The sequence below is a fragment of the Crotalus tigris genome, unplaced genomic scaffold (assembly GCF_016545835.1).
Source record: "Crotalus tigris isolate CLP2741 ecotype Arizona unplaced genomic scaffold, ASM1654583v1 scf7180000024302.2721777, whole genome shotgun sequence".
Taxonomy (NCBI): Eukaryota; Metazoa; Chordata; class Lepidosauria; order Squamata; family Viperidae; genus Crotalus; species Crotalus tigris.
The window spans coordinates 2,457,734-2,482,198 of NW_024100474.1; the positions used below are offsets into that span (position 1 = coordinate 2,457,734).

Sequence of the window (24,465 nt, forward strand, 5' to 3'; positions counted from 1 at the left end):
ACCGATTAATAAACTTGGCCGGGTACCCATTACGTTTACACACCTGGAAGAGACGGTTTCTCTCTTCCCTCTTGGCTTTAGCAGTGCTGCAATGTGACTCCACACGTTTAAACAAGGTCCTGACACAGCTGACTTTATGGGCTATTGGATGATTACTCTCAAAATGGAGAATCCTGTCCGTGCATGTTGGTTTTCGGTATACCTTGGTAGTCAGACATCCGTCCAATTGGCGCTGCACTAATACATCCAAAAATGCTAAACTGCCCTGATTTTCCTCTTCCATATATATACGATAGCTTACTGAACAAATCATGATGGACTGTTTGCACATACAGAGCCATATAATATAAATTAGAATGGTTAGAATCACATATCATGCTGAAATAAAATTAAACAAATCACATTAGACTCTCTTATAAGGATGTGAATTTGTTTTAGCATTAATTGGGATTAATTAATATTAGTTGTGAAAAGACTTAATCCAAATACAAATACATTACTAGTTTTAGAACAAGAGAAGACAGCTGGAAAAATGAAACATTGGGCATAAGAATAGAGGACTGGACAATAGGGGATTGGAGACTAAAACATACAAAGAATGGTTGCAGAAATTGGGTATGTCTAGTTTAATGAAAAGAAGGACTAGGGGTGGCATGATAACAGTGTACCAGGATCTCGGGGGCTGCCTCAAAGAAGAGGGAGTCAACCTATTCTCCAAAGCACATGGAAGGAGGACAAGAAGCAATGGATGGAAAATAACCAAGGAGAGGACCAACCTTACAACGAAGGAGAAATTTCCTGACAGTTAGAACAATTAATCAATGGAACAATTTGCTCCAGATGTTGTGGCAGCTCAATCACTGGAGATTTTTAAGAAGAGATTGGACAACCATTTGTCTAAAATGGTAGAGGGTTTTCTGCTTGAGCAGGGGGTTGGATTAGAAGATCTCCAAGGTCTCTTCCAACTGTTATTCTGTTATGTCCCATTTCCAATCTCTTAACAATGTTACGATTAGCAGTATATATACAAAAGAACAATGCAAACATCTCTATCTTATCTAAAAGAATTTTCTGCCTAATACATTCTTCCTCTTATTAAAAGCCAACTAAACCTTTGGAAAGGCAAATTTATAACTGTTTGACCTACACTGACTTAACATTCTTACATAAGGATGAAAAACAAAGAACAGAGATAACTTTATTACATTGGAGAGCAAGCTGAGCACAGAAGTGTCTGCAAAAGGGGTCAAGGGAGAGGCAAAGGACAAAATGAATGTTACAACAGTGTAATGCTTGTTTTCATCTTTTTTTGACAAAAACATTGGATTCTGTGCATTAGATGCACTGTGACACACAGTTTGCCCAGAATTCCCTAAAATTATATTTAAATGTCATGGAGAAGACTAAATTGTCACTAGCATCCAAATCAGTTTCAGTTGCCAGTCCAGTTTGACCATATTGTCAGTTAATGCCTAACCTTTGGTTAGACAAAAAAATGGATTCAGGAATGAACTATATTAAAAGATAAATCCATATATGAAAACATTTAGGCATTGCATATTTTATTGGGAAAGCTAAACACACAGAATTATATCTTGTTCTGAGGATCAGGAAGTAACCTTTAGTTTACCATCAGTAATATAAGTTGCTGAGTTAGCGTCTTTATTCTGTACTAGTCAGAAGATCATAACACTACTGTGCTGTTTTCAGCATCTTTGTGCTGTGATTTCTAAATCCTAAAAATGAACTACTTAAAAAGGGAACAGAAAGCTAAAGTTTTATAGAAAACAAACATAAATAATCTTTTATGGAAAATCTACCATATTTAAATAGCTCAGTGTGATAATCTCTGAGCAGATATTCAAATCATGTTAATGAATGTACAATGTATCTTCTGTGCTACAATTTTGGATTAGAAAAGTAACCTTAAGGTAAATAAAATCATCTGGGGTAGAGAAATGGAAATTAAAAAAAGTGTCATCTTGTTTTTCCTGCTTACCCAGAAAACCTCATTTCTGTAACATAGGTGTTGTTTCTCTGTTGTATTTAGCACATTTAGCACAATACTGAGGGTGGCCACACTCAGAGATAAAGAATCTTTGGAGGAAGATTCCCAGCTACACAACACTTCAGGTTCAATTGGCTTAATAACATGCTTTGAAAAGCACAAAGCCAAGGCACATCTGAAAGTGAACAGAGACTTACACCTTTATCATCCTGTGTTTGGATTACTGCACTATGATATACATGGGGCCGCCTTTGAAGATAGTTTGGAAGCCACAGCTGGAACAGAATAGGCCAGCTAGATTACAAGAGGAAGAAATTCATTTTTGCAGAATTTATCTATAATACCTATAAAGAGGTGAGATGCGGCATGATGAAGCTTAGATGCAATGTAGGACTGTAATCTTGTGATCGCAATCTGCACCAAGTGGAAGATCAAACAGATTCCTGACAAACCTAGCAGACAACTTTGTCTCCCAAAAAGTAGAAAAGGGAACTAAGGGATTAGCCATTTTGGATCTAATTCTCACTAACAGAGATGAAATGATAGAAGGTGTTGAAGCCACAGGAACCTTGGGAGGTAGAAGGTGTTGAAGCCACAGGAACCTTGCAATATTGGAATTCAACATTATGGAAGCACAAGCAATAGAACATAGTCAAACTAGAGTCTTGGACTTCAAGAGAGCTAATTTCAATAAACTTAGAGAGGGCTTGGAAAGGATTCCATGGATGAGAATCCTCCAGGGGAAAACAACGCAAGAAGCTTGGGAAATTTTGAAAAGCAAGATAATAGAAGCCCAGTCAAGCTCAATACCAACAAAGAGAAAAAATAACAGCTCTCAAAAGAAACCAGCATGGCTGCATAAAGAACTCTCTGACAAATTGAAAGATAAAAAGGACAAGTATAGAAAGTGGAAAGAGGGGCACATAACTAAATCAGAATATCAACAAATAGCCTGAGCCTGCAAAGATGAAGTGAGGAAAGCTAAGGCTCAAAATGAACTAAGGCTTGCGACCAAAGTCAAAAATAACAAAAAAAGTTTATTTCAACATGTAAAAAACAAGAAAAAAGTGAAGGAAACGATTGGTCCATTAGTGGGTAAAAGTGGAAGAAGGTGACAAGCAACAGGAAGAAAGCAGAACTATTTAACTTGTTTTTCGCATCTGTCTTTACACAAAGGGAAAAAACAGACCAACCTATCAAAAATAGTGCCATAAAAAATAAAATAGAAACACAAGTTAAGATAGGCAAGAAAATGATAAGTGAGCATCTGTCCAGCCTAGACGAGTTCAAATCACCAGGATCAGATGGATTACACCCCAAGGTTCTCAAGGAACTGGCAGATGTGATCTCAGAACCACTGAACTATATTTTTCAAAGATCTTGGAGCACTGGGGAACCACCAGAGGACTGGAAAAGAGCTGATGTAGTTTCCTTCTTCAAAAAAGGGAAAAAAATGGATCCAGGAAATTACAGACCTATCAGCCTGACCTCAATACCTGGGAAGATTCTGGAAAAGATAATCAAACAACGAATCAGCGAACACCTAGAGGCAAACAAAGTCATTACTAAAAGCCAACATGGGTTTGTCAAAAACAGATCATGCCAGACAAACCTTATTGCATTCTTTGACCAAGTGACAAAATTAGTGGATCAGAGGAATGCTGTGGATATAATTTACTTGGACTTCAGTAAGGCATTTGATAAAGTAGATCACAACCTACTACTTGATAAGATAGAAAAATGTGGGTTAGATAGCATCACCACCAGATGGATTCATAGCTGGCTGACCAGCCGTACTCAGCGTGTGGTCCTCAATAGAACTGCATCTACATGGAGGGAAGTGTGTAGTGGGGTGCCTCAGGGCTCTGTTCTAGGCCCAGTGCTCTTCAACATCTTCATCAATGATTTGGACAAGGGGATAGATGGGGAACATCAAATGTGTGGATGACACCAAGCTGGCAGGAATAGCCAACACTCCAGAAGACAGGCTTAAGATACAGGAGGACCTGGACAGACTTGAACACTGGGAGCTATTTAACAAAATGAAATTCAGTGGTGAAAAAAGTAAGGTTCTACATTTAGGCAAGAAAAACCAAATGTACAGGTATAGTATAGGGGGTACCTTGCTCAATAGTAGTAACTGTGAGAGGGATCTCGGAGTCCTAGTAGATAATCACTTAAATATGAGCCAGCAGTGTGCTGCAGCTGCCAAAAAAGCCAACACAGTGCTGGGTTGCATTAACAGAGGGATCGAATCAAGATCACATGGAGTATTAATACCACTTTACAATGCCTTGGTAAGGCCACACTTGGAATACTGCATCCAGTTTTGATCACCACGATGTAAAAAAGATGCTGAGACTCTAGAAAGAGTACAGAGAAGAGCAACAAAGATTATTAGGGGACTGGAGGCTAAAACATATAAGGAACGGTTGCTGGAATGGGGTATGTCTAGTTTAACAAAGAGAAGGACGAGGGGAGACATGATAGCAGTGTTCCAATATCTCAGGGGCTGCCACAAAGAAGAGGGAATGAAACTATTCTCCAAGGGGCCTGAAGGCAGGACGAGAAGCAACGGATGGAAACTGATCAAGGAGAGAAGCAACTTAGAACTAAGGAGAAACTTCCTGACAGTTAGAACAATTAATCAATGGAACAACCTGCCTCCAGAAGGTGCTGAATGCTCCAACACTGGAAGTTTTTAAGAAGAGACTGGACAGCCATTTGTCTGAAATGGTGTAAGGTTCCTGCCTGAGCAGGGGGTTGGACTCATGACCTGACCTCCAAGGTCCCTTCCAACTTTATTATTATTATTATTATTATTATTATTATTATTATTATTATTATTATTATTATTATTATGATTATTATCGATCATCGCACAGTCAGCCAGATGTTCAGATTGATTTGGCATTTTTTAATCTATCGAGGAGCCTACCCAGGACCGGGATAGGCAGATGTGGATGTTGATTGTATTTACGATATCGTCGAAGGATGTGGAAGCAGTTCCTAATAAGGCATGCCTTTTGCAATGACTAATAGCGAATTGTCAATGCCAAGGTGTCAAGTGGTGACTCCATGTTTGGCCTTGCACCCAGGAGCCTTATGGACTATATTGCGTACTACCTTGCTTGCTTTTGCCACAGTCTTTCTATTTCTATTTGTAGGTCTTTGTATTTTGTTATCTTCTCCAGTTCTTTCTCTTCTATTCTGCTATCTCCAGGCACTGCCACGTCCACTATCCAGACTTTTTTGTCTTTCTTATCGACAATGTTAAGTCTGGGGTGTTATGTTGCAGGTGCTTGTCTGTTTGAATTCTGAAGTCCCAGAGCAGTTTAATTTGATCATTTTCTATGACTGTCTCTATTTTATGATCCCACCAGTTTTTGCTTACAGGCAAATGATATTTTTTGCAGATCTTCCAATGCACCATTGTTGCTACTTGTCATGCCGCTGCTTGTAGTCAGTCTGTGCAATCTTCTTGCAACAGCTTACCAGGTGGTCCACTGTTTCTTCAGCTTCTTTGAATAGGCGGCACTTACTGTCTGTTGCTGTCTTCTCAATTTTGACTTTGTATGCATTTGTCCTTAAGGCTTGGTCTTGTGCAGCCAGAATTAGTCCCTCGGTCTCTTTCTTCAATTTTCATGCTCTTAGCCATTGCAAGGTTTTATTATTATCTGCTTTCCCAGCTATTTTTTTCATGTATTGGCCATGTAGTGCTGTGTCTTCCCATGCCTCTATTCTGTTCTTCATTTGGTCTTTCTTGTAGGCCAGTTTGGTCTCTCCAGTAGTTAGTAAGCCTTCCTGATATACTAATTTCAGTGCATCTTCATCATTTTTCTTCAGATATTCTTCCAAAGCCATTTTTTCTTATTCAACCATCTGATGTACTTGTAGCATTCCACGCCCACCTATTTGCCTTGGTAGATAAAGTCTATCAATGTCACTGCGTGGATGAAGGGCATGATTCATTGTCATTATTTTTCTGGTCTGCATATCCATTGCTTTTAGTTCTGCTTGAGTCCAGTCCACTATTCCAGCTGTGTACCTAATGACTGGAATTGCCCAGGTGTTGATTGCCTTTATGGTATTTCCTCCATTGAGTTTGGACTTTAAGATCTTCTTCACTCTCTTGGTGTATTCACCTCTAATCTTTTTCTTGACTTCAGTGTGCTTGATGTTGTCAGCTTGAAGGATACCCAAGTATTTGTAGTACTCTTCCTCATCCCGACTCTTAATGTTATTTTCGTGGGGCATCTTGATTCCTTCAGTTTTCATTATTTTTCCTTGTTTGATAGTAAGTGTGGCACATTTGTCCAAGCCAAACTCCATTACAATATCTTGGCTATATATACGGACAGGGTTGAGCAGCGATTCTATTTCAGATGATGTTTTTCCATACAGCTTCAGATCATCCATGTAAAGGAGGTGGGATAGTCTGACAGATGTTTTTGATGTTTGATAGCCATGTCCTGAGTTATTCAGTATTGTTGACAGAGGAAACAGTGCAATAACAAATAGTAATGGTGATAATGAATCTCCTTGAAATATTTCTCTCTTGATATTAACCTCTCCCAGCCTCTCACCATTGATCTGCAACTGTGTCTTCCATTGTGCCATCGATCTTTGCACAAATTTTCTGATGTTTCTACTGACTCCTGTTATTTCTAGGCACTTTATTATCCAATCATGTGGCAGAGAGTCAAATGCCTTTTTGTGTCAATCCATGCCACATTCAGGTTGGTCTTCCTTCTCTTGCAGTTTTCCAAGATCATTTTGTCTATTAGGAGTTGATCTTTTGTTCCTCTGCTATTGGGGCGGTTTCCTTTCTGCTCAGGTGGAAAGAGATTGTGTTCAACTAGATGCTGTTGTACTGCATCAGCTATCACACCAGTTAGTAATTTGAAAGTTGTTGGTAAGCAGGTAATTGGCCTGTAGTTACCTGGTGTTGCCCCTTTTGCTGGATTTTTCATTATTAGGTAGGTTTTCCCAGTTGTTAGCCAATTTTCAATTTCTCCTCCTTGTAGTATATTGTTGAACTGTTTGGCAATGAGTGGGTGTATAACAGTTAGATGTTTCAACCAAAACCATGCAGTTCATCTTCACCTGGTGCTAACCAATTTTTGATTTTCTTTGCTCTTTTTTCTACCATTTTTGTTGTTATTACTAGTTCTTTCATTTCAACTTCTGTTTTATTTGCATCCACCTATTTTAACCAAGCCGCATCCTTGTTGTATTTCTTTGGGTTATCCCATATCTGCTTCCAGAACTGCACTGTTTCTTCCTTGTCAGGTACTGAATGATTCTTTGCAGTTTCTCCATTGATGGATTGGTAGAAACGTTTCTGATTGGATTGAAATTGGAGGTTCTGCCTATAGTTTGCAATTCGAGCTTCATATCTAATGATTTTCCTGGATATAGCTGTTATTTGTTGCTTTATTATTTCCAGTGCTTCCTTGATCTTCCTTGTTTCTAAGTGGTATTTCTTGATTAGGTATTCTTTGGTCTTCTTGTTCTTCAGCTTTTTTCTTTCATCTGTTCTTGCTTGCATGTGATCTTAACTTGCTGATCTTATTTTCTAGTCTAACCTTCCATTTTTCTGGTGCACTGTTTGTTTGTTTTTCTTCTTTGTTGATTTTGCATCCCAGGTATTCTGTTATAACTGCAGCTGTGCTGTACATTAGTTGGTTTGTTTCTTGCAGTGAATTGGTGCTTATACTTGATATTGCAATATTTGCATCTTTTAATGCTTGTGCTAGCTGTTTCTTTTGAACAAGCTTCAATGCAGGTAGCCTTATTCTGTTGTTTTTGTGCTGTTCTAGATGCTCAGTTATTCTTTGTTTCAATTCTTTTATTTCTTTAGTTAGAGGGTTTTGTTCTTCCTGAGTTAGAGGTGCCTGGTTTCCAAATGAGAACAGTTGTATATCTCTGCTAGATTCCTTCACTGCCAACTCCCCCTGGTTTGCCTCTACATTCTGAATTACTTCTGGTAAGGCTTTGATTTCTTGCCCTGGGTAAACCTTTGCAGTTCGTCCAATTCTGTTTCTGTGAATATTTTATTTCGTGTTATAAATCGGCGTTGATCTGCTAGTCTCTGTTCTGTTATTTCTTATTCTGGATGTTGTTCTTTCCAGAATTGGTGCATTCGTTTTAGATATCCTCTTCTTGTTGGACTTGATCTGTAGTAACAGATCATTATTTCTTTGTTTTCCATCACTGTGTATCTGCGACGGGTAACACCTTTTCTTCCAGTAGTTCTGCAGCTGCGGGCCCTGGTTGCTCAGCCAACAGTCCTGAGTCCTGTAACCCATTTTTCACCAGATATCCAGGAACTCCAATATCTAGTGCGGACCTTGTTAACCCGGGCGACGTCCGAGCCGGTATGGCATTCTGAAATTTACGTCTCACCATATTTTTTATGGGAGAGACACTCTTTGTCTGACTCCTCTGATGAGACCTGTCCAGTATGGTTGAACCTCTGGCATAGCTCTCATCTTCCTCAGAGTACACAAGCCCCACAACCACGTCAAGGTAGTGCCTCACTGGGGGTTGTTGTTATTATTATTATTATTATTATTATTATTATTATTATTATTATTATTATCGATCATCGCACAGTCAGCCAGATGTTCAGACTGGATTTGGCATTTTGTCTACCTATCGAGTCCTTACCCAGGACCTGGGATAGGCAGATGTGGATGTTTGATGGTATTACAGATATCGTCGCAGGAAGGAAGCAGTTCCTAATAAGGCCGCCTTTTGCAATTGACTAATAACGAATTTGTCAATGCCAGTTGTGTTCAAGTGGTACTCCAGTTGTTTTGGGATTGCACCCTAAGGAGCTTATGACTATTGGTACTACCCTTGCTTGCTTTTGCCACAGTCTTTCTATTTTCTATTTGTAGGTCTTTGTATTTTGTTATCTTCTCCAGTTCTTTCTCTTCTATTCTGCTGTCTCCAGGCACTGCCACGTCCACTATCCAGACTTTTTTGTCTTTCTTATCGACAATTGTTAAGTCTGGGGTGTTATGTTGCAGGTGCTTGTCTGTTTGAATTCTGAAGTCCCAGAGCAGTTTAATTTTATCATTTTCTATGACTTTCTCTATTTTATGATCCCACCAGTTTTTGCTTACAGGCAAATGATATTTTTTGCAGATCTTCCAATGCACCATTGTTGCTACTTTGTCATGCCGCTGCTTGTAATCAGTTTGTGCAATCTTCTTGCAACAGCTTACCAAGTGGTCCACTGTTTCTTCAGCTTCTTTGCATAGGCGGCACTTACTGTCTGTTGCTGTCTTCTCAATTTTGACTTTGTATGCATTTGTCCTTAAGGCTTGGTCTTGTGCAGCCAGAATTAGTCCCTCGGTCTCTTTCTTCAATTTTCCTGCTCTTAGCCATTGCCAGGTTTTATTGTTATCTGCTTTCCCAGCTATTTTTTTCATGTATTGGCCATGTAGTGCTTTGTCTTCCCATGCCTCTATTCTGTTCTTCATTTGGTCTTTCTTGTAGGCCAGTTTGGTCTCTCCAGTAGTTAGTAAGCCTTCCTGATATACTAATTTCAGTGCATCTTCATCATTGTTCTTCAGATATTCTTCCAAAGCCATTTTTTCTTCTTCAACCATCTGATGTACTTGTAGCATTCCACGCCCACCTATTTGCCTTGGTAGATAAAGTCTATCAATGTCACTGCGTGGATGAAGGGCATGATTCATTGTCATTATTTTTCTGGTCTGCCTATCCATTGCTTTTAGTTCTGCTTGAGTCCAGTCCACTATTCCAGCTGTGTACCTAATGACTGGGATTGCCCAGGTGTTGATTGCCTTTATGGTATTTCCTCCATTGAGTTTGGACTTTAAGATCTTCTTCACTCTCTTGATGTATTCATCTCTAATCTTTTTCTTGACTTCAGTGTGCTTGATGTTGTCAGCTTGAAGGATACCCAAGTATTTGTAGTACTCTTCCTCATCCGTGGGTGTATAACAGTTAGATGTTTCAACCAAAACCCATGCAGTTCATCTTCACCTGGTGCTGACCAATTTTTGATTTTCTTTGCTCTTTTTTCTACCATTTTTGTTGTTATTACTAGTTCTTTCATTTCAACTTCTGTTTTATTTGCATCCACCTCTTTTAACCAAGCCGCATCCTTGTTGTATTTCTTTGGGTTATCCCATATCTGCTTCCAGAACTGCACTGTTTCTTCCTTGTCAGGTACTGACTGATTCCTTGCAGTTTCTCCATTGATGGATTGGTAGAAATGTTTCTGATTGGATTGAAATTGGAGGTTCTGCCTATAGTTTGCAATTCGAGCTTCATATCTACTGATTTTCCTGGCTATAGCTGTTATTTGTTGCTTTATTATTTCCAGTGCTTCCTTGATCTTCCTTGTTTCTAAGTGGTATTTCTTGATTAGGTATTCTTTGGTCTTCTTGTTCTTCAGCTTCTTTTCTTTCATCTGTTCTAGCTTGCTTGCATGTGATCTTAACTTGCTGATCTTATTTTCTAGTCTAACCTTCCATTTTTCTGGTGCACTGTTTGTTTGTTTTTCTTTTTTGTTGATTTTGCATCCCAGGTATTCTGTTATAACTGCAGCTGTGCTGTACATTAGTTGGTTCGTTTCTTGCAGTGAATTGATGCTTATACTTGATATTGCAGTATTTGCATCTTTTAATGCTTCTGCTAGCTGTTTCTTTGGAACAAGTTATTATTATTATCGATCATCGCACAGTCAGCCAGATGTTCAGACTGGATTTGGCATTTTGTCTACCTATCGAGTCCTTACCCAGGACTTGGGATAGGCAGATGTGGATGTTTGATGGTATTACAGATATCGTCGCAGGATGGAAGCAGTTCCTAATAAGGCCGCCTTTTGCAATTGACTAATAGCGAATTTGTCAATGCCAATGGTGTTCAAGTGGTGCTCCAGTTGTTTTGGGATCGCACCCAAGGAGCCTATTACTATTGGTACTACCCTTGCTTGCTTTTGCCACAGTCTTTCTATTTCTATTTGTAGGTCTTTGTATTTTGTTATCTTCTCCAGTTCTTTCTCTTCTATTCTGCTGTCTCCAGGCACTGCCATGTCCACTATCCAGACTTTTTTGTATTTCTTATCGACAATTGTTAAAGTCTGGGGTGTTATGTTGCAGGTGCTTGTCTGTTTTTATTATTATTATTATTATTATTATTATTATTATTATTATTATTATTATTATGGATCATCGCACAGTCAGCCAGATGTTCAGACTGGATTTGGCATTTTGTCTACCTATCGAGTCCTTACCCAGGACCTGGGATAGGCAGATGTGGATGTTTGATGGTATTACAGATATCGTCGCAGGATGGAAGCAGTTCCTAGTAAGGCCGCCTTTTACAATTGACTAATAGCGAATTTGTCAATGCCAATGTGTTCAAGTGGTGCTCCAGTTGTTTTGGGATTGCACCCAAGGAGCCTATTACTATTGGTACTACCCTTGCTTGCTTTTGCCACAGTCTTTCTATTTCTATTTGTAGGTCTTTGTATTTTGTTATCTTCTCCAGTTCTTTCTCTTCTATTCTGCTGTCTCCAGGCACTGCCATGTCCACTATCCAGACTTTTTTGTCTTTCTTATCGACAATTGTTAAAGTCTGGGGTGTTATGTTGCAGGTGCTTGTCTGTTTTTATTATTATTATTATTATTATTATGGATCATCGCACAGTCAGCCAGATGTTCAGACTGGATTTGGCATTTTGTCTACCTATCGAGTCCTTACCCAGCACCTGGGATAGGCAGATGTGGAAGTTTGATGGTATTACAGTTATCGTCGCAGGATGGAAGCAGTTCCTAGTAAGGCCGCCTTTTGCAATTGACTAATAGCGAATTTGTCAATGCCAATAGTATTCAAGTGGTGCTCCAGTTGTTTTGGGATTGTATCCAAGGAGCCTATTACTATTGGTACTACCCTTGCTTGCTTTTGCCACAGTCTTTCTATTTCTATTTGTAGGTCTTTGTATTTTGTTATCTTCTCCAGTTCTTTCTCGTCTATTCTGCTGTCTCCAGGCACTGCCACAATTATTATTATTAATTATTATTATTATTATTATTATTATTATTATTATTACTACAATGGGAAAGGGATTCATTTCTGTTTACACAGTTAAAGGAGAGGTCAGCACTAATCTGAAAGTGACTGCGGTAGTGCTAAACAATTCCCTGTAAAACAAGGATTACATAAATAAAATAAAAGAGAAGTTAGCCACCAGACACCATGACATCCTTTATGATGGCTAAGATATATATGTAGTCCTTGATTTATAACTGTTCATTTAATGACAATTCAAAGTTATGGCAGCACTGGAAAAAGTGACTTATGACCGGTCCTTGCACTTACAACCATCACAGCATTTCTCTGGTCATGTAATAGCGATTCAGGAACTGGACATCCAGCAGATATTTACGACGGTTGCAGTTTCTCGGGTCATACATCATGATTTGTAATCTTCCCAGGCAGTTTATAACAAGCATGGTCAATAAGGAAAGCTGGATTCACTTAATGACTATGGTGATTTGCTTAATGACCACAGCAAAAAAGATCGTGAAATTGGGCATGACATTGTGATAACTCACTTAATGACTACATTGCTTAGAGATGGAAGTTCCAGTCCCAATTGTGGTTGTAAATCTAGGACTACCTGTACAGGTGAGGAATTTACTTCAGATACGGGGAACTTGTATGACTAATTTAATTCAAAGGACTACAGTGAAAAACGGGGGGGGGGGGAGTACTTAGGCCAGCATGTATATGAAATTACTTTTTTCCAGCATCAGTAAGACTGGTTTTTCGATTGTAGGAATCTGCTACAGCAATTAAGCAGCATTCAGCATATGATAGATTAAGATCTTGTCAATTTGCAGCAGCAAGCAAGCCTTCTGGATGGTACTAATCAATTATAGCTAGTCCTTGGGTTACTTGTTCAGCAACCATTCAAAATTATGAGGGTATTGAATGAGGGGGAATTATGACTGATACACAAAGTTGCAGCTGTTGCAGTAGCCCCACAGTTTCATGACCATGATCTGGCCACCTGATTGCCATTTGCAATCTTGCCTGCCAGCTTCCCACAAGCAAACTCAATAGGGAAGCTGGGAGGGAAATTTTCAAGTCACTTCGGTAATCACTCTCAAGACATTTTCTCCCAAGGAGCCCCACTACAGACTACAAGCTCCCAGTCAGTCTCCTCATGCTTCCCAACATCCCCCACCTCCCACTAGCCCTTGCCGACCCACCTGTGAACTCCACTGGCTGCCTGCACTTCCTAGCGCCTGCCTGTGACACCCGTGTACCCTCCCCATGCTCTTTACCTGGAACTCCTATCTCTTCCTGCTTAATGACCCAGGTGTCCTGGGGTTATCATGGCAACCAGAACTGCTGGGATTGCGGCTGCTAAAGAATGTAGTCACAGTGTTGTGTTTTACAACCGCCATTCCTTTAGTGACAGCAATTCCAGTCCCAATTGCCATTGTAACCCAAGGAATAACTGTAATTAAGATAACAGAGCTGAGGTTCTTAACTTGCAATTAGGACTTCTTAGGGTAACACTGCACCATGGAGAAAAACTGCTCAGGAAGAGATATTCAAGAAGTTGAACATTATTTGATTTTCAGGCTATGCCTGCTGGACAGAGATAAGAGAACAAAAAAGATGTCATGTCCTTCTTTTGTGGGAAGTCTGGTTACCCTACATAAGAACTAACTGTTCTTTTCAAGGTATCTTGCTCTGTGTGGAAAGAGGACCAGAGAGAGACAGAGAGAGAGAATCAAAAAGAAGCTAGTTTATGTTCTTGACACAATTTCTGATCGATCACTTTCTTTTATATCATACAGCATGAGACACAAAAAATAAGAAAGCTCATGTAAAGTGATCCACATCTGGTTGCTTCTTGGATTTTTGACTAAGATCAAGGGTAGAGGAAGGAAAAAAAAATCTTTGCTTCAGTTTTTGAAAAGCTGTAGCTAATGACAGGATAGAAGGCATAATTAAATTGGTATGTTGTGATTCTTGATTGTATTCATAACATGGTATTTCTTATGCCACCTAAAAGTTGTCCAAGTTAAAAAAAAAAAGACCTTTCTTTGGGATAGCCAGTGTTGACTAGTTAATCAATATTAATTCATACGTACAGATCGTTCTGATGTTTGCCATACATGAGAGATCCTGTAGCTCTGAAGTTTGCCATTCATCTGTGAAGCAGGAGGCTTAATCCACTTGATTATTACTGAAGAACTGGATTCATTGACAGAGATTGTCACATTCAAAGGGGGAGCAGATGGAGCTTAAAAACAGAATACAGATACAAACAAAAAAACCTAATTAATCTTTTGGGTGGAAACAGAAAAAAAACCCATAGAAATAAATGGCTTGGTTCTCTAGAGGGGGGGGGGGAGAGAGATAACGTCTTTACTGGGATTGACAGGAATTCAAATTTTAGTAGGCTGTCTTTTATAAATGAGGTATTTTGCTACATCTCTTTCTATATGTTCATCCCTCCCTAAATTATAGTTCTATGAGTAATAGCAGAATCATAACATATATTTTCATTAAGAAAAATTTGTACTAAAGATTGAGGGAATGGAGTATATATCATTCAAAAAGAAAAGCAAGTATATGACAAAATAATTACTTGTAGGCAGTGGTGGGATTCAAATATGTGAACAACTAGTTCTCTGTGTGGATGCTGCTTCCGGAAGTCCATTCTGGGCCTGGGCAACAAAAAATTAGTTATCGGTTCTGCTGAACTGGTGCGAATTGGCTGAATCCCACCACTGCTTGTAGTCATTATCTTGCTGAGTCCATAGTTTTGTTAGTGCTTTTCATTTTAGAAAGTTTTTTTAAAGTTATATATGCTATTTGCATAATATAGTGTACATCAGACATGTCAAACTCATGACGTCACGTGATGTCGCACAACGTATTGGGAGAGTTTTGCCATTGCCGACAATGGGGTGGGTGCAGCTTCCGCATAACACATCCGGCCCGCAGGCCGGCAGTTTGATACCCCTGGTGTACATTAAAAAATTGGCACAGTCATAAAATAGGAGAGGCTCATTACTTATTGCCAATTGCCATCAATTGTAATCAAATGTAAAATTGTGACTAGGAAGGAAGATATTGCTCTATAGAACAAAGTGCCTCTGAGCATTCAATCAGCCCAGGGATTTGTTTGTACAAACTGGAATATGCATGTATCTCATTTTGCACCACATTTATTTTTGTTTGCCCCTACCTTTATTTCAGTACACAAATTTAAGGAAGAAGGGGGCTTATTGTTAAACCATAGAGCATCAGAAATTTTAGCTGACCCATTGCAAATATCCTGGAGACTGACCCTTCATTCCTCTGTCCATCATGCTGACTTGTTCATAATTCTTACCTCCTTCAGTTGTACTGGACATAATCCAAGGGCTGAGACTTGACCATCCTATTTCATTCATACAAGAAATACTGATGTTGTAATCCTTCATGGCTGATAGATTCTGAATAAGATACTGATGTGGTGGTACAGAAGTGTTAAAAATCATATTACTTGGTGCATCCACTTCCTTCACCTAGTTTAAAAAGATGTAAGCAAAGATGGTGAAAGAAGGAATGCTCTGAAAATATCTCTGTCAATATCCATGCTTAATTTTCAGTTTGAAGAAGGTGGCTGAGGAGTCCTTCTTTGCCAGGGCTGACAGAAAACATTTTGATGACTAAAAGTAGCAAATGGTATTCCTGCATGATGAGCACTGGATGGATTAAAGAATGACCTCGCCCTATCTGGTGTCCTGCCATTATGTAGAACTCAGGCAGTGGATGAAAGTAATGCTGTTAACAATATAAGCTTTGCTTATTTTTACAAAAATTGATTAGAACTAAAGTCAAAGAGACTCGGGTGTGATTGGGTTTATGACTGAAATTGTTTTTAAGGAAGAGTTCTAAGTAGCCCAAAATGTTCAACTATTCAGGTGTTCTATGACTCCCACAAACTTCATTGCCTTTTACTTGCTGCTGTACTCCCTTATGTTACAGGTTTTGGCAATTATACAGTTATAATGTAAGGTTGGCCATTCTCTCGGTAGACACAACAAGACCATCAAGAATAACATAATCAGCGAGGCAAGGTCATATAATTGTCTGCCCAATCAGATTTGACTATGGATGTCATCAGAGAGCAAAGGGACGGCACTGTCTCATACTCCCACTTGCAGTGGAAAAAGCTTTGTTCCCTTTTATAGGCATTTCAATGTCTCAGTGAATAAATGAAGATACATTTCACAGGATTCCCAATCCCATTCCTGAGCACACAGACATACACACATGCATTTAAGCATGCAGAAAAATAGGTACCGTTTCAATTCAGTCTCTTTTCAGCCTTTGCAGCATTCAATAAATAATAGCATTAAATACTATTGTACCCTCTGTAAAGAAAAGCATAAAAAGCATTCAACAGTGCTATGAGATGCTTTGGCAAGTAAATGGAGAGGTAATTATAACCAGCTGTTCCTACTTTTGGATTGTTTCATTTCTAAGAGTTATAAATATACCTCTGGCTTTTAAATCCCCCCATGTAGTAAAAAAAGAAGGTGGAAGAGATTGATTTAATTTGATTTAAGCATAGTAACTAAACCATGGTATCTTTTAAAACATCAACATTTCAGTAATTTTAGTCCAGTTTTTTATATCCTACATACACTGCTTTAAAAATAGATTAACTTTGGAAATTTGATACTTTCTGACTAAGAATTGTATTCCTATAGTTTTCATTTATGCATATAATAGTTAATATAAAATATTAACTTTCAGAATGAGGCTGACTTTTTAAAACTCTTTAATCTATTAGCATCAGTAACAATGCAGTATGAATATCATCAACATGACATCCGGAAAAGAAAGGCATTTCCCACCAGCTATTACAGTCCCTAAAAGCTGTTTATTCAGAATAGTTAAAAGGATGGCTTAAATGGACTTTGTGCCTATATCATAGGAAACTGAAAAGTCAGGCTTACCTGCACATAAATTTGCCAGGAAATCTTTCCTTAAATTTCATTTAGGTACTAAAAGGAAAAACAGTTGCCCTGGCCTCTCAATGGAATGAATCAAGTTTCAGAAAATGCTGTTGTAGCCTGGCTATCAACAAGGAAAGGCACTTCCTTGGCAGCATGAAGCAATTATTTAAAACCATAGCATGATCTCAAAGGTTGAAGACTATAAGCCTGCTCTGCGGAAGTGACTTTGTGCCCTTGCATTTTTATTTTTTTTTTTTTTTTTTTTGAGGAATTGGGCTTTCTGTTTATGTGCAATTTTTACTTTGTCATCTCTTTGGAGTTTTTCATTTGCCAATAAACAATCACAAAAGAAATAAGGGGCAATGACCTTATGGCTCCAATCCAAACTATTCAAATGTAGTATTCAGATGTTTTAGACTTTTCTCACAGTACAACTAACATCAAGAGGTTGGAGATATTTTTCAGCTAATAACCCGTAGACATGGGAAGCCATTCAACAGTGTAGCGAACTAGATTGCTAACCCAATCAGCAGCAGTTCAGGCTTTTAGAGAAGTCTTTTTCTCAGCCATATTTGAAGGCATTAGGGACTTTTTCACTTTTCTATTACTTTTCTTTATTTATCTTTAACTTAAAAATTATTTTGTTTTCACCCTGTGGGGGAAAAAACCTTCTGTAATGAAAATTATATACAAGAATAAAATTCTTTTAAAACACAGCAAATATCCCAAAGTGATGAGTCCCAAAATGAAAACCTAATTCAGATTCCAAAAGAATGTATTTGGCGTTAAAAGCTCAGTTTATAAATTATAAATATGTGTAATCAAACCTCCAAAGTAATTTGAATATTAGGACATAAGATTTGATTGATCTTATTAGATCCTATATATGTAACAGCTGTTTTCTTTGCCACGGGGTGCACAACATTTTCTTCTCTAAAAGCTAATAATTTCTGAGTACACTAGGAATGTGATTTGTCAATTATTACCACTATTGCCATGTAAAAGTTAGATTGTTGGATGACCCATAACCATTCTAATCTCCATTAATACCTCTAGTGTACTGGGTGACCCTGGAGAGGTATTCTCTCTCAAAAAAAGAAAGGTTATAAAGGTAAGATTTCTCCTTGCACAGCTCTATAGACAGAGATTAAATACAAACACCTGCTGTGTTTTTACATTTTCAGAATTTTTCTTCTTTTTGCTTCCTTTCAGGAAAAATATATAAGCAGTATCTTCTTCCTTTATCATTTATGAACTATAATCAGATTTGGGCCATCCAGACAGTGGGCTCAATGAAATTACGGAATTAATTTCTATGAGTCTGCTGCACTGCAATTAGGATTAAATCTGGCCTAACCCTAAAGCTGCAATCCTGTGCAATATGTAATTAGATTAAGTCTACAGAAGCTAATGGAATCCAAGGAGTTAAGTGTGCCAAGGCTGGCAGTCCTCTCTTCCAGGAATGTCACAAATAAGAACTGTTACTGTGATGCCAGAAATTTCAGAGAAGCCAAAAGAAAGGAAGAAAAAAGGAAGTCTCCCACTTTTCAGTAGAAATGAAAAAGATTGGGTAGCAATCCTATGGGTAGAATACAAAAGCAAAATGGATAGATGTTCAAAAAGTTCATTAATTCATTTGCTGAGAAGCTTATACAGCAAACATTCCAATAATCAGAATGTGGAATGCAGTTAAAATCAGCCTAATAAACACAATAGCAGTGGGGGAAAGGCAGGGCATTTGAAAGCCAGCATAAACAACATGTGGTTAAAAAAATCTGGCAAGAAGCAAAAGCATTTAAAGGGGAAGAAAAAAAAAATAGGTTCTCCTGAATGGGGCACATTTTTAAAAAAATACAGAGACTTCACAAAAGTTGACACCTACCATCGTGTGCAAATGCTTGTTGTGAGTAAACTGGATGCTAAGAGAGATGGATCAGCATCACAATAGCTGCCCCTAGCTTCATTTTCATGGCGCAACTGTGATTTTCATTAAAACCCACATCCAGAAATCTGCATGCATTCTTTAGAGTAGGTGTGGTTCAAAGTCAACATTTGAAGGCCCGCATTTCATTGGAAGGGGAGGGATCCCTACAGACTTGTCCTCTTTCACCCATCAACTTTAAGAAATGCCAATGATTGGATTATGGAGAAGAGACAAGCAAATACAATAGTAACATGCAACAGCAGCAAAAAACTAGATCTATTCATATCTTGCCAAAGACTGCTTATTGTTCATCTGGTATTAATCCTTGTGTTAACCTCTATTTATTTGGATGTTGGTTGTTGGTAAGGAGGAATTTTGGTCTTTTTGCTTTTTTTAAATTTTATTGTTTACAAGCAGTAAACAATACCCCAATTAAGAAATCACCAACTCAGACAAATGGTCAAGCAATAAACAACACCTAATAAAGGAACTATCAAGAACGCTGCCACCAACATTAACAGGGCAAGCTACTTGTACATAAACAGACTCAGAGAACAAACCCTACTCCCTTCTAGCATATCTAGTTGGCTAATGAAGCATCTGTAAGAATTCATTTCCACTTAACAGAAAAGACAAAGAAAGGAAAGCTGTCAGGGAATTTCATTCTTTTTGCTAAGACTTTGTTGTTTTTGTTGCTGTTGTCATTATTAATGTTCATCTTAAATCTTCAGGATGAGGAGTTGCTTACATATATCAAGCCAGCTATACATTTAGAATGTTTAGGCTTTAAAACAACCTTCCACACCTCCTCTCTCCTTAGATCATAACTTGCATCATTTCAAGAAAAGATGGCTCTTAGTTTCACTGGCTGGGGTTGGTGGGGCTGGAAGGCTGGTTTAGCAAAAAGAAGAGTGCAACCCCAATACACTCAGGAGAATCAGCATCTCACCAATTGTTTATTCTGCAGCCTTGCTGCGGAAAACAGAAAAAGTAAGCATTATATTAAACTTCACCTCAAAAACCACTACAAATTGTTAAATATGATTTTTTATTTACCAGAATACTGCAGGAACTCAAAGGTGAATAACCATCAAACCCTGGGACCCAGGAAAGCAGCACTGTGTGGGCTCTTGCACTCAGAACATGAACCTTCATAGGTGGAGATGGAAATTCTGTGTTAGAAACAAAAGGATATTCAAAAATAATTCATTTATGATTATCCACCAATATCATTTTATTATATATTTATTTTTCTCCCAGCTTATTTTCAAGGAATTCAATGCAGCTTTCTCATTCACTGTCATTTTTACAACAAACTGGTGAGTTGGGCTGATACCCAAACTTATTCAGTAAACTTTGTGAAAATCTGAATTTAAGCTTATCTGACAAAAATCCAGTATCCTAATTCAGCCATCTCCAAACAAGCACTTTCCAGTTATTTTGGAATATAACCTTCATTCCCCAGTCCACATGTTACCTGGAGATGATGGGAATTACATATAATGCACAACACATCCAAGTTTAAGAAAGCTACTCCAGCAATCCTACCAGATAAGCCTAGCCAGGAAAGTATGGGAAGTTCACATGTTTGAGCACCAAATCTGAACTCTCTCTTTACCCGAGGCTTTGACTTTTATCTTAGACTTTATCCTGTAGCGAATTGGAGAAATCCTCCAACTAAAAATGTAAAACAAATATTGAACAGTGCAGTCCTATAGATGTCTTCTGAAAAGAAAGCTAGTCAATTTTCCTCCTGATTAGCAGAATAGGATTGCAAACTTAAGATCACTTTTATATGTTGCTTGACAGTGAGATGTCAATATATACATTTAATTAATCAATAAATATGACTATATTAAATAAAGCATACTGAGAGTCCACCAGCTCAACCAATTGCACTGTCACATATTAATGAATATATTTCAACCTATGAAATTTTATTTTTTTATATTTCTGTTACCGTACTTTCCTGAGAAGGCCAGAGAAGCCATTTTAACAAGTAAAACCATGAAAACTGTTCTTTCCATGCTAAAAGTTGCTAATAGATATACAAAATCATAATTCCTACTCATATATAAATCCTGCTAACTCAATGGAACTTATTCTTTACTAAGTTCAACTGAATTAAATGGAACTTGCTTCTGCATAAGACTCAGCATTCACACTTTCTGGTGATTTATTTTTATTGTTTTATTATTTATTTACTGTATATTTCATATTTCCAAAATTATTTCTAATTTTATCAGGTTTATACAGGCTTGCAAAATAAATCAGAAACAAATAAATGAAAAAACATTAGGATGGACTACTTTGGGAATAACAGTATAAATCAGTGGTTCTCAACCTTTTTAATGCCGCGACCCCCCAACTGGTCGTAAGTCGAGGACTACTCAACTGGTGCAGCACCATTTGCAGAATGGGACTTTTGGTGGGCTCAGCAGGGCAGAGACAGCCTGGACAATTCCTATTGGCTTTTGAAAGCCAATAGAATTAGACTCTATTCAAGAGAGTCTATTCTACTGGCTTTCAAAAGCCAATAGAATAAAAGGGAGTAGCACAGCTAAGGAAAAGGGGGAAAAATGGCGGTCTGCATTGTTTGGCGACCCCCGTGAAATGGTCGTTCAACACCAAATGGGGTCCCGACCCACAGGTTGAGAACCACTGGTATAAATGAATGGCTTGTATAGCATGCTACTATTTGCATCACAAAACAGACTTTATACACTACTATGGCCAAAAAGAACAATTTACCACACAAAGTACTGTATACAGAACTGAAGAAGAATAAAATCTAATTAGGAAATCTAATCCAACAAATGGACCTGTAATAAATTCCTGAAACATCATACATACATCTAAGGTTTTCCAGTTAGTTATTTGATAGCCATGCCTTCTTTTTCCAATACATCTGAAATGTAACAGTTTAGGAAAAGCTAATCTAGGCTTAATTCACAAATAAATTAAGCCACAAAACATTTCCCAGCTTAACAATTTCATAAATCCACTGCTAGTATTTACTGTTTTTTTCCATATTCCTGAATATGACTTGTATTTTTCAAGTAGACTAGAACAGACAGACCGGTTGCTCTGACATCCGTAGTTATGAAAACCTTTGAAAGGTTAGTGCTGGCCCACCTGAAAACCATCACAGATCCGCTATTAGATCCCTTGCAATTTACCTACCAAGCAAATAGATCAGCAAATGATGCTGTTAATATGGCTCTGTACTATATTCTATAACATCTTGAATCTCCAAAGACCTATGCAAGGGTCCTTTTTGTAGATTTCAGTTCGGCATTCAATACCATCATTCCAGATATTCTTCTCACTAAATTAAAGAAGCTAGCCATGCCTGACCACACCTGTAAGTGGATCATAAGCTTTCTAACAGACAGGAAGCAGCAAGTGAAGCTAGGCAAAATCACATCAGATACCTGTATAATTAGCACAGGGGTCCCTCAGGCTGTGTGCTCTCTCCACTTCTCTTCTCTCTATACCAATGACTGCATCTCAAAAGATCCCTCTGTTAAAGTACTGAAGTTTGCAGATGATATAACAGAGATTGGCCTCATTCGAGACAACAACAAATCGGCATAGAGACAGGAGGTTGAACAACTAGCTTTGTGGTGTGGCCGAAACAATCTTGAACTGAATACACTCAAAACTGTAGAAATGACAGTAGACTTTAGGAGAAATCCTACTATTCTACAACCTCTTACAATACTAGACAACACAGTATCAACAGTAGAGACCTTCAAATTTCTGGGTTCTATAATATCTCAAGATTTAAAATGGACACCTAACATCAAATTGTAATCAAAAAAGCACAACAAAGAATGTTCTTCCTGCACCAACTCAGAAAGCTCAGACTGCCCAAGGAGCTGCTGATATAGTTCTACAAAGGAATTATTGAGTCTGTCATTTGCACCTTTATAACTGTCTGGTTTAGAACTGCAACCAAACAAGACAGCCACAGACTTCAACAAATAGTTAGAATTACAGAAAAAACAATTGCTACTAGCCTGCCTTCCATTGAGTACCTGTATACTGCATGAGCAAGAAAGAGGGCTGTGAAAACATCTATCGACCCCTCACATCCTGGACATAAACTATTTCAACTTCTTCTGTCAAGATGATGCTACAGGGCATTGCACACCAGAATGACTAGACATAAGGACAGTTTTTTTCCCCATGCAGTCACTCTGCTTAACAACTAATTCAAAATACTAGTAAAGTTTATTACTATGATACTCCTCAACTTTTCTATTATCTATCCTTGTTTTCTTATGACTATAACTTGCTGCTTGTATCTTACAATTTATATTGGGGTTTTTTTTATACCATAGTATGATTTATGATGTTTGCTTAGCTAGTACTCTGTGCTATCACTAAGTGTTGCATCTTATGGTTTATGATAAAGTGTTGTATTTCATAATTTATGATGAATGTATTTTCATGTTGTATATGATCATGATTACCACTATTACTTGTATGTACACTGAGAGCTTATGCACCGGAAACAAATTCCTTGTGTGTCCAAACACACTTGGCCAATAAAGAATTCTATCACTTTGGGAAATGCAAAGCAGTTAAAAAAGGGGCTTTTTCAGTACAGTACTTGTTATCATTTTTATAGAAAATATGTATGTCTCCATGCCTTGTCAAAACATTGGAAGATACATTTAAAGATAAATTTTAATTTAAAAGGTACTTTATAGGATAAGTTATGAAACAATTATAGTTAAGAGCAGTGGACCTCAGCAAGAAATGCAACTTGGTTTTTCCAGAATGCATATTAACAAAATTTTAATTAGAATGATAAAGATACTCTCACATATAAGACTGACCCTTTATATTGATTCGGGCTTCAGATGATGTTGCTAATCCTTTCTTGTTATGAGCTTCACAGTGGAAAACAGCAGCTTCATTAAGACCTGCAAACCCAAATTAAAATAAACATACAAACCGAGAATGCAACAAAGTGGGAAAACATGATCCTGAACAAAGATTACGAACAAACTTTCAAGTGTTATTTTACATTTTGGGCAAATCTCTCTTGGAAGTACAACATTTCTCTGACCACAAGGGTAGCATTTATGAGAACGCTTGACTTCTTTGTGTTTCTTGTTCTTTTTTAAGATATTTTCTTTTACCAAAAATATAACAGAATTCTTTGACAGAGCTATTTTAATACCTTATTCTATCGCTTTGGGCCACAACAGCCATGTCAAGGCATGGAAAAGTTCAGCAAACCAACTGCAGCAAATAGTTCAAAAAGAAGCTTGCACAACAGAGATAGGTAACCTTTTGTGCACAGGCTGCAAGTAATGCCATAAATCTTTTTTAAACCACAGGAATTTCAGTAGCAATCTAGCAAGAGACAGAACTGCAACTTTCTGTTTTTGGTAAAATGAGGTTTGTGCATTGAAGTTAATAATTAACATATTAAATATATTAAAATATACTAAAACCATCTAAATATTTTCCAACTGCCAAAATTTGAACTTTGACAT

The 24,465-nt window shown here is 37.9% G+C and overlaps 1 protein-coding gene across 2 annotated transcripts in view; it reads right to left on the reverse strand.

The window, feature by feature from the left end:
* The window catches only part of MERTK (MER proto-oncogene, tyrosine kinase), a 94,441-nt gene that overhangs the window by 46,874 nt on the left and 23,102 nt on the right, over positions 1 to 24,465 (reverse strand). For both annotated transcript variants that reach the window (XM_039324525.1, XM_039324524.1), the window contains exons 5-8: positions 23,800 to 23,886; positions 20,009 to 20,124; positions 15,414 to 15,588; positions 14,164 to 14,315 (exon numbers count right to left, since the gene is read on the reverse strand). In XM_039324525.1, coding sequence (XP_039180459.1) covers positions 14,164 to 14,315; positions 15,414 to 15,588; positions 20,009 to 20,124; positions 23,800 to 23,886 — 530 coding nt within the window. The remainder of the gene's footprint in view (positions 1 to 14,163; positions 14,316 to 15,413; positions 15,589 to 20,008; positions 20,125 to 23,799; positions 23,887 to 24,465) is intronic.